Here is an 11,471-nt window from a genome sequence, read left to right as displayed (position 1 = left end):
CAATGAGATCACTGATGTATTTAATAAATTAACACAAGTAACAAAAAAGGTTCTGTGAAATGCAACAAATCAATCCGTAAGTGAAATCGCCCTGTGAAAATTAGTGACTTCAAAATAAATGAATAAAGTGTCCAAATTAGTTAACACAAACAGGAAATGTCCTGTGCCTTACACTGTCGTGCTTGGCTGAAAGCGCTTTAACCCTCTTTTCATTGGGGTGAAAAATAGAGACCTCTAGATTCACATGTAAAATGAAAGAAATAGCCTCCGATAGTGTAATAAATGCACACACTTTAATTCTCATAAAAAATCACTGCATTGTACTCCAGGCCATTTTTAAGGCAGGGCGAAAGGGGCATCTGCCCAGGGCCCTGTCATTGTTGTGGGGCCCAAAGCAGCTGTCTCATACTTACCAAATATCATGGTTTAAATTCCCTTGTCCCTTGAGGTTTTAGTCCTGTGCTGTGTCTCAATATCTCAGTGTAAAGTGCTGCTACTAATGCTGCCCAGCTCTGCCCTATTGTGGTGTACAGATGATTTACATGTAAATAGCGGTGGCATTCATAAGTAAATAGCGGCGGCCAGCGGCATTGATATGTATATAATGCCCCCCTGAGGTCATATACACAGTAATCTCTAGCAACTAATCAACAAGCAGAAATCATGTTCTGTACCTCTAGCAACTAATCAGTGAGCCATAATGTGTGCTGTACTTTTGGCGACCAGTCAGTGAGCGGTAATGATACATTAACTACTGGCAACCAATTGCAATAGCTGCCTGATCTGATTTTGTAAACTGAATTTGAGTCAAGTTGCTATTTATTGTATGTCTCAGAGCAGGTGGAGAGCGAAACTGCATGGGGGGGCCCCAAGAACATTTTTGCCCAGGATCCAATCAATATTAAAGACGGCCCTGATTGTACTCACATGTAAGATTTCAAAAACACACCATAAGTATAGATTGCACAGCACTCCATAATATCAGCAGCTGTATAATGGATGGCAACGGCGGACCCGGGGCTTACTAGACTGCAGGATGTTAGTTCACCCCTCCTTGTCCCTGCTCCCGCTAAAAGCCGATCGGTGTATGATGGTCAGTGTCCCGTGCCTAACTCAAAAGATCGCCAAGTAGCCACGCCCCTAGGCACGGGACACTGACCATCATACACCGATCGTCAGTACAATGTTCCTATGGTAACATTATATTGCTTTGGTCACAGTGTGTTAAAAAATAAAAATAAAAAAAAAAATATATATATATATATATATATATATATATATGTAAATGTAAAAAAATTAATAAAACCAAAATAATAAAAAATGTAAATGTAAAAAAAGAAAGAAAAAAAGTAATAAAAAATAAAAAAAAAATATAATTTTTTTTTTTTCATACGGTCACCAGTCAGTGTCCCTGATCACGCCACACCAGTTATCTGATGGCATTGTACTGCTCTGTTGACAAAACACCCTAATAGTGATTAAATACCCCCAAAAGACAGCTATAGTTGTGTGAACAAAATCATAAGAAGTTAGTTTCGGTACAGTGTTGCATGACGGCGCAATTGTCATTCAAAGTGTGACAGCCCTGAAAGCTTAAAATTGGCCTGGGCCTTATGGGGGTGAATGTGCCCGGTATTGAAGGAGTTAAATGAAGAAGTTGTACAGACAACAAAAGAATGGTCATTGTTTTATATATATATATATATATATATATATATATATATATATATATATAATATCTTCACCCACAATTGGTAACATTACAGTAAGTATCTGATTGGGCTCCGTGTGAAAACCTCTCATTTGTGCTTTTCACAACGCAGCTGATGTGGTTAGCAAGTTGGGAAATTTCCCATAATGCTTTATAGGAAATTCAAGCATCAATTGCTCAAGTCACAGGAATCAAATGATTCTTGTAATGTTAACTACTTTAATACCGGGCACTTTAACCCCCCCTGCCTGCCCAGGCCAATTTTTAAGCTTTTCTGCACTAGCATTTTGAATGACAATTACTCAATCCCAATGATCCTCAGTGGTCCCAAAAAATGTGTCAAAAGTGTCCGATCTGTCCGCAGCAATGTCGCAGTCCCGCTAAAATGATCGCTACCATTACTAGTAAAAAAAAATAAAAAATAGCATAAATCTATTCCCTATTTTGTAGACGATATTACTTTTGTGCAAACCAATCAATGTACGCTTATTGCGATGATTTTATTTTTTTTACCCCAATAATATGTAGAAGAATACATATCAGCCTAAACTGAGGAAGAAATTAGTTTTTTTTTATATTTTTTTGGGGATAAAAGTAAAAAAAAAAAAAAAAAAAAGTTAAAAATATTGTTTTTTTTTTTTCAAAATTTTCGCTCTTTTTTTTTGTTTATAGCACAAAAAATAAAAACCGCAGAGGTGATCAAATACCACCTAAAGAAAGCTCTATTTGTGTGGAAAAAAGGATGTCAATTTTGTTTGATAGCAGCGTTGCACGACCGTGCAACTGTCACTTAAAGCGACGCAGTGCCGAATGGCAAAAAGTGCCCTGGTCGGGAAGGGGGTAAAATCTTCCGAGGCTGAAGCGGTAAAGAAAACGTTACTGCTTTGAAAATGAATTTGAATGCAGCTTATAAAAGGTTCTATTTATTTAGTGCAACATTTTATAGAAATAAATTATTTACATATTTATTGTAGCGTCATTTGTTTAAAAAACAAAAACAAACAAAAAAACTTTACAACAGACGCATAAATAATTAAGAATTATCTTTTTCACTTTTTATTCTGTTGACTTCTGAATGGGATGACCTCTTCATACTCCGAATAGGATGGAGATGTGTGAAATGATGGCTTGTTCGTTGCTTGGGTATTTTGTGGCTGCAAGTAATGACATAGTGTGAATTATTTAATTGGGGGAAAAAAAAAAAAATTTGCAAATAAAATAATAATAATAATATAACATATACAATTGCCACACAAATCATATTGTATTTGAATGTTATTAAAAAGGGACATTTCCTTTTCAAACTGCAGCCGCTGTCATTTTCTATAAAATGCAATATGGCAACCCGGAGGTGTCCTGTACCCAGATTGTATACAGAACCCCCCCCCCCCCCCCCCCCCAGAAATGTCATTTCCTGCTTGTGTGATTGGCTGACTGATTTTCCCAGAAGTCTGTACCAATATGCAAATTCAATTTTGTGCATCCCCTGCAACAAAAATTGCATTTTTTAAATATGATAGGGCTGTTGTCATTAAAAACGTTTTACCCTTAACCACTTCAGCCTCGGAAGGATTTACCCCCTTCCTGACCAGAGCACTTTTTTGCGATTCGGCACTGCGTCGCTTTAACTGACAATAGCGCGGTAGCGCAATGTGGTTCCCAAACAAAATTTACGTCTTTTTTTCCCCCCACAAATAGAGCTTTCTTTTGGTGGTATTTGATCACCTCTGCGGTTTTTATTTTTTGCGCTATAAACAAAAAAAGAGCGACAATTTTGAAAAAAAAAAAACGCATTATTTTTTACATTTTGCTATAATAAATATCCCCCATAAATATATAAAAAAAAACATTTTTTTCCTCAGTTTAGGCCGATACGTATTCTTCTACATATTTTTGGTAAAAAAAGATCGCAATAAGCCATTATTGATTGGTTTGTGCAAGAGTTATTGCTTTTACAAAATAGGGGATAGTTTTATGGCATTTTTATTAATATTTAAAAAAAAAATTTAAATGGCGGCGATCATCGATTTTTATCATGTCTGCGATATTATGGCGGACACATCGGAAATTTTTGACACATTTTTGGGACCATTGTCATTTATAAACCAATCAGTGCTATACAAATGCACTAATTCCTGTGTAAATTACACTGACAGTGAAGGGGTTAACCACTATGTGGCAGTGTAGGGGATAAGTGTGTCCTGGGGAGTATTTCTAACTGTGGGGGGGTCTGGCTATGTGTGACATGTCACTGATCTCTGCTCCAATCACAGGGAGCTGTGATCAGTGACACTGTCACTAGGCAGAATGGGGAGATGCTGTTTACATTAGCATCTCCCCGTTCTTCCTCCCATGAGGCGATCACGGGCATCCCTGCAGAGATGGAGTCCGCGAGACCTGTGACCTGATTCGCGGAGTTTTCCGCGGGCACCCACTGACCACGTCTTAAAGGGCATTGTACAGGTACGTGATTCTGCCTGTACGAGCCCGATGTATACCGTACAGGTAGATTAATGTACATGTACATTGCCCTTTAAGAGGCGGTTTACGGGCGTGCGCCCGCCGGGAGCTCCGTGAGCGTGATCCTGGTTCCCACAGACTCGATGTCCGCGGGGATACCCGCGATTGTCTCACGGAGAAGAAGTACGGGGAAATGCTGATGTAAACAAGCATCTCCCCATTCTGCCTAGTGAAACCACTCCCTGTAATCAGGAGCGGTGATCAGTCAGTGACATGTCACACACAGCCCCTCCTCCCCACAGTTAGAATCACTCCCTAGGACACACTTGACCCCTACAGCGCCACCTAGTGGTTAACCCCTTCACTGCCAGTCACATTTACACAGCAATCAGTGCATTTTTATTTGCATTGATAACTGTATAAATGTGAATGGTCCCAAAATCACACCAAAAGTGTTCGATCTGTCTGCCATAATGTCACAGTCCCAATAAAAATCACTGATCACCACCATTACTATTAAAAAATGAATAATAAAAATGCCATAAAACTATCCCCTATTTTGTAGACGCCATAACTTTTGTGCAAACCAATCAATAGACGGTCAGTGCAATTTTTTTTACCAAAAATATGTAGAAGAATACATATCGTCCTAAACTGAGAAGAATACGTATCGTCCTAAACTGAGAAGAATACGTATCGTCCTAAACTGAGAAGAATATGTATCGTCCTAAACTGAGAAGAATACGTATCGTCCTAAACTGAGAAGAATACGTATCGTCCTAAACTGAGAAGAATACGTATCGTCCTAAACTGAGGGGAATACGTATCGTCCTAAACTGAGGGGATTACGTATCGTCCTAAACTGAGAAGAATACATATCGTCCTAAACTGAGGGGAATACGTATCGTCCTAAACTGAGAAGAATACATATTGTCCTAAACTGAGAAGAATATGTATCGTCCTAAACTGAGGGGAATACGTATCGTCCTAAACTGAGAGGAATACGTATCGTCCTAAACTGAGGGGAATACGTATCGTCCTAAACTGAGAAGAATACGTATCGTCCTAAACTGAGGGGAATACGTATCGTCCTAAACTGAGGGGAATACGTATCGTCCTAAACTGAGAAGAATACATATCGTCCTAAACTGAGGGGAATACGTATCGTCCTAAACTGAGAAGAATACATATTGTCCTAAACTGAGAAGAATATGTATCGTCCTAAACTGAGAAGAATACGTATCGTCCTAAACTGAGAGGAATACGTATCGTCCTAAACTGAGGGGAATACGTATCGTCCTAAACTGAGAAGAATACATATCGTCCTAAACTGAGGGGAATACGTATCGTCCTAAACTGAGAAGAATACATATTGTCCTAAACTGAGAAGAATATGTATCGTCCTAAACTGAGAAGAATACATATCGTCCTAAACTGAGAGGAATACGTATCGTCCTAAACTGAGAGGAATACGTATCGTCCTAAACTGAGAGGAATACGTATCGTCCTAAACTGAGAGGAATACGTATCGTCCTAAACTGAGGGGAATACGTATCGTCCTAAACTGAGGGGAATACGTATCGTCCTAAACTGAGAAGAATACGTATCGTCCTAAACTGAGAGGAATACGTATCGTCCTAAACTGAGAAGAATACATATCGTCCTAAACTGAGGGGAATACGTATCGTCCTAAACTGAGAGGAATACGTTTCATCCTAAACTGAGGGGAATACGTATCGTCCTAAACTGAGAAGAATACATATCGTCCTAAACTGAGGGGAATACGTATCGTCCTAAACTGAGAAGAATACATATCGTCCTAAACTGAGGGGAATACGTATCGTCCTAAACTGAGAAGAATACATATCGTCCTAAACTGAGAAGAATACGTATCATCCTAAACTGAGGGGAATACGTATCGTCCTAAACTGAGAGGAATACGTATCATCCTAAACTGAGAGGGATACGTATCGTCCTAAACTGAGGGGAGTACGTATCGTCCTAAACTGAGAAGAATACGTATCGTCCTAAACTGAGAGGAATACGTATCGTCCTAAACTGAGGGGAATACGTATCGTCCTAAACTGAGAAGAATACGTATCGTCCTAAACTGAGAGGAATACGTATCGTCCTAAACTGAGAAGAATACATATCGTCCTAAACTGAGGGGAATACGTATCGTCCTAAACTGAGGGGAATACGTATCGTCCTAAACTGAAAGGAATACGTATCGTCCTAAACTGAGAGGAATATGTATCGTCCTAAACTGAGGGGAATACGTATCTTCCTAAACTGAGAAGAATACGTATCTTCCTGTCACGTACCTAGTAGTTGAGCCTGGAATGCAGGGAGCAGCCCCTCGTATCCCCTGGCAAATGAACCCCTGGAGATGGAGACAGGTATTCAAAAGTTCAGGGGGCACAAGTGCCTGGCAGATAGGACTGGTCCGGATAAGCAGCTGGGCACCGACAGCGAGTAGGTAGAGCTGATGGTACTTGACTGTAGCAGGCAGGCACAAGTGAGGAGACTGGCAGGCAGGTGGACGTCAGGAAATACAGGAACCCCAACAAGTAAGCAGAAACAGCAGGGTCAGGTGCAGGCCGGGTCAGCAGGAATCGATCAGCAAGGTACAAGAGGATGAGGCAGAGACGTGGTCAGACAAGCAGAGGTCGTAGGCAGGCAGCAACGGATCAGGGTCAAAGAACAAGCCGGGTATCAGGAATCAAGGTAACAGGTATAGGTACAGGAAGCAAGGTCACGGACACGCTGTAGACTGGACAGCACGGATGGAAGGGAGCAAGTGCCTTAAGAAGACCTTAGGGCGCCAAACGGTCGTACGACGGGTCAGCGCGCCCCCGCGAGTAGTCGTGCGCCCGTTCGTGACCCACGTGCGTGCGCGCGCTCGTTCATGTTGACGCGAGTGCGTTCGTTAGCTTTAGCGCGCGTCAAGGGGAAACGACGGGTTCTCCACGACAGGTTTCTACGGGTAAGTCTCCTGTGTACGGCCGAAACGCCCGAGTGATCGTGACATTGCCCCCCCCCCCAAGGGGCAGCCTCCGGATGCCCAACTGAGCCAACTTGTTCGGGTGGGAATTCTTGAAGGCACGGATGAGTCTCTTGGCATGAATGTTAGCTTCTGGCTCCCAGGAGTTCTCTTCGGGTCCGTACCCCTTCCATTTGACTAAGAATTGGACCTGGTTCTTTCTCTTCCTACAGTCCAGAATGGCCTCGATTTCAAACTCAATCTCCCCATTGACCAACACAGGTTCTGGGGGACTGGAGGTCCTGTCAGCAAAGGGGTCCGCGACTGCAGGTTTGAGAAGCGATACATGGAACACTGGATGAATTCGGAAAGATTCAGGGAGTTTGAGTTCAAACGCCACGTCATTTAATTTCCTCTTGATCGGGAAGGGACCCACGAATTTCGGGCCCAACTTCTTGGAGGGACAGGACAGTCTAAGATTCAAGGTGGACAACCAGACCCGATCCCCAACCTTAAGATCCAGCTCCCCTCTTCTCCTTCTGTCGAAGACTTCCTTGTTATGCTCCTGTGACCTGGCCAGGGTTTCTTGTAAGAGCTTGTTATTTTCTTCAAAGAAGTTAAGTCTCTTCTGAACCGCTGGTACCGAACACTCGGGAAGACTGCCAGACAAAAACAACGGATAGAACCCGAAGTTCGCATAAAAAGGGGACTGCTTGGTGGCCGAATGGATTGTGTTATTGTAAGCGAACTCAGCCATTGGTAACAGAGAGACCCAGTCGTCTTGAGAGAAGGACGAAAAGCAGCGAAGGTACTGTTCCAGTGTCTGATTCGTCCTCTCGGTCTGACCGTTGGTCTGCGGGTGGTAGGCTGAGGACATGCAAAGATCGATCTTCAGAGTTCCACAGAGCGCCCTCCAAAATCTTGAGGTGAACTGCACCCCCCTATCAGATGTGATGTTGGCGGGAATGCCATGAAGTCTCACAATTTCTTTAACAAAGGCGTTAGCTGTCTCTGCGGCTGAGGGAGTGCCCTTCATGGGCAAGAAGTGAGCCATCTTAGTGAGTCTGTCGACTACGACAAAGATCGTTGTATGGTTCTCCGAAGGGGGGAGTTCGACGATAAAATCCATGGAGATCATCCTCCATGGTCTATCAGGAACAGGTAGTGGTCTTAGTAGACCCCAGGCTCTTGACTTGTCGCCCTTACTCCGAATACAGGTGGCACAGGCCTGTACATACCTCTTGCAGTCGTCCTTCATCCGTGGCCACCAGAAAGTACGCCTGAGTAATTCCAGGGTTTTGAATACCCCAAAGTGGCCAGCCAGAGGGTGGTCATGACAGGAGGCCAGAACCAGGGTCCGAACTGCCTGGGGGACAAAGATCCTGTTCCCATGCCACAGAAGGTCATCGTTGGAGGACAACGGGGCACCGGGTGGAGGTGTAGCGCCTATGGAGGCCCGCTTGACCTGAGACACCACATCTCCCTGGAGTAGAAGAAAGTTCCCAGCAGAAAGAATGGTATCGGTAGGTGGCGAGTTTTCCGGCTGACTAAACATGCGGGATAAAGCGTCTGGCTTAGTATTCTTGGATCCGGGACGGTAAGTAATGTGGAATACAAATCTTGAGAAAAAGAGTGCCCACCTGGCCTGACGAGGCTTCAATCTCTTAGCTGTCTTTAAATATTCCAGGTTTTTGTGGTCGGTATAGACCAGGATTGGATGGATAGCCCCCCTCCAGCAGGTAGCGCCACTCCTCGAGTGCAGACTTAATTGCTAATAGCTCACGATCACCGACGTCGTAATTTCTTTCGGCCTCTGATAATTTGCGAGAGAAGAAAGCAACCAGATGGAGTAAGGACTTGGGTCCCTGCCTCTGGGAAAGTATAGTTCCGACTGCTATTTCTGAAACGTCAACTTCGAGGGTATACGGTAGAGCGGGATCGGGGTGCTTCAGGACTGAGGCTGAGACAAACAAATCCTTCAGGGTTTTGAAGGCCTCTTGTGCTTCGGGGGTCCAACGGAACCTTTGGCCCTGCTTGGTCAGCCCGGTAATGGGGGCGATAATAGAAGAGAATCCCTTTATGAACTTACGATAGAAGTTAGCGAAGCCCACAAATCGCTAAACTCCCTTCCTATCGGAGGGGGCAGGCCAGTCCTGGATTGCGGAGATCTTCTGGGGATCCATCTCTACCCCTCTAACCGAGATGACCAGGCCGAGGAACTGAATACTCTCCTTTTCGAAAACACATTTTTCGGGCTTGGCGTACAAACCGTGAAGGCGGAGACGGGTCAGAACCTTCTTAACATGTTCCCTGTGGATGGCTAGAGTGGAGGAAAAGATTAGGATGTCATCCAGGTAAATAATTACAAACAAATCAAGATAATCTCTAAAAATGTCATTGACAAAATGCTGGAACGTGGCTGGGGCATTACACAACCCGAATGGCATCACTAAGTATTCGTAGTGCCCGAAGCGGGTACGGAAGGCTGTTTTCCATTCATCACCCTTTCTGATACGGACGAGGTTGTAGGCACCCCGAAGATCCAGCTTTGTGAACAACTTAGCGGAACCCAGTCTCTGGAAAAGTTCAGGTACTAACGGCAGGGGGTAGCGATTTTTAATGGTGATCTTGTTTAGAGCCCGATAGTCCACACATGGGCGCAGGGAGTGGTCCTTCTTTTCCACGAAGAAAATCCCAGCGCCGGCTGGGGAGGTAGAGGGTCGGATAAATCCTTTTTCAAGGTTATCATCCAAGTAGGACTTCAGGGTACTCAGTTCAGATTCGGATAGGGGGAAGATTCTTCCGAAGGGGATTTCTGCCCCCGGGAGCAGTTCTATAGGGCAATCATATGGCCTATGGGGAGGAGGAGTCTCTGCCCCCTTCTTACTGAAGACATCCAGAAAAGCATGGTATTCCTTAGGTACAGCTTGTCGGGTTTCATCATCCGATTCCAGACAGAGAAGGGCCGAGGAGTCCCCGTTGGGAGTCGGGCAGCAATGCTGGAGGCAGTAGTCCGAGGGGAATTCAATTATTCCAGTGGCCCAATCAATGCGTGGGTTGTGTGCCTTCAACCAAGGCATACCTAGAATGATGGGGAACAGAGGAGACTGGATGACGTCTAGGCAAAGGAGTTCTTGGTGAGTTCCGGCGATGACAGCGGATAGGGGGCTAGTCTCCTGGGTCACTGGTCCTGATCCCAAGGTAGACCCGTCAGCCAGGTATACCGAGAGCCCCTTCTCTCTCGGTCTAAGGGGAATCCTGTTTTTTCGGGCAAAGGACGAGTCTACAAAGCCACTGCATGCCCCGGAGTCAATAACTGCGTGGGTTGAGACAGTCCTTCCTGGAAGCTGTAAGAGAACAGGAACAGCCAGATGAGAGATGTTATCAGACAACACAGGTGAGGGAACAGGTGGAACAAGGAGGCACTTACGCATCTTAGCTGGGCAAGAGCGAACAAAGTGCCCTGGTTCTCCGCAGTACAGACAGAGGTTGTTGACCCGGCGACGTTGACGTTCTTCTTGAGTCAGAGATGGGCGGAGTAGCCCCAGCTGCATGGGTTCTGGGGTGTCCAATGTGGATGCGACTGGAACAGGAGGAGTTGGGTGACTAGGCACCCGTGGTAGCATCCAGATCGGGCGAGTAGTTGTGGAAGAACGTTCTTGGCGGCGCTCCCTCAAACGCCTGTCAATTTGGACAGAGGTGTCTATCAGGGCTTCCAGAGTCTCAGGGACACCCACACGTGCCAACTCATCCTTCAGAGCCTCGGAGAGGCCCATGCGGAACTGATACCGCAGGGCCGCGTTGTTCCAGTCTGTGTCTGCGCTCCATCGTCGGAACTCTGAGACGTAGTCCTCCACAGGCCTGCGACCTTGTTGCAGGGCATGTAAGGCTGCTTCTGCGGTTGCGGCGAGTTGGGGATCCTCATAGAGTCTGGACATTGCCTGGAAGAAGGTGTTCATGGAGTCTAAGGATGGGTCCTTCCGTTCCAAAAGACGGTGTGCCCAGGCCTGGGGTTCATCTGTTAGCAGAGAGATGACAAATCCCACCTTCGTCGCCTCAAGGGAGAAGGTCCTAGGTTGCAGGGCGAAATAGAGTTCGCAGGAGTTGCGGAAGGCCCTGAACTTGTTTCGGTCTCCCGCGAATCGTTCCGGAGTTGGGACCCTGGGTTCGGGTGGCAACATCACGACTGACGGTGGAGCATGGGCCCCAGGAGCAACTGGTGCAGAAGCGGATAGCGCCTGGACTTGTTCCTCCAGTCTACCGTAGCCTTCCTGTAAACTCTTAACTGCCTGAGTAAGGCTGGCCAGGTGGTGGCAG

At 45.2% G+C, this 11,471-nt stretch overlaps 1 protein-coding gene across 1 annotated transcript in view; it reads right to left on the bottom strand.

The window, feature by feature from the left end:
- Positions 1–2,618: 2,618 nt before the first annotated feature.
- Positions 2,619–11,471, bottom strand: part of LOC143933606 (B-cell receptor CD22-like) — a 58,643-nt gene continuing 49,790 nt past the window's right edge. Inside the window, exon 9 of the mRNA XM_077456552.1 lies at positions 2,619–2,865. Within this exon, the coding sequence (XP_077312678.1) occupies positions 2,761–2,865 (105 nt within the window). The 3' untranslated portion in view covers positions 2,619–2,760. The remainder of the gene's footprint in view (positions 2,866–11,471) is intronic.

This window comes from Lithobates pipiens, unplaced genomic scaffold (genome assembly GCF_037356315.1).
Source record: "Lithobates pipiens isolate NorthernLeopardFrog02 unplaced genomic scaffold, aLitPip1_a1.2 Scaffold_27, whole genome shotgun sequence".
NCBI lineage: Eukaryota > Metazoa > Chordata > Amphibia > Anura > Ranidae > Lithobates > Lithobates pipiens.
The sequence above is the reverse complement of the archived record's forward strand: the minus strand, read 5'-3'. Positions and strand labels throughout refer to the sequence as shown.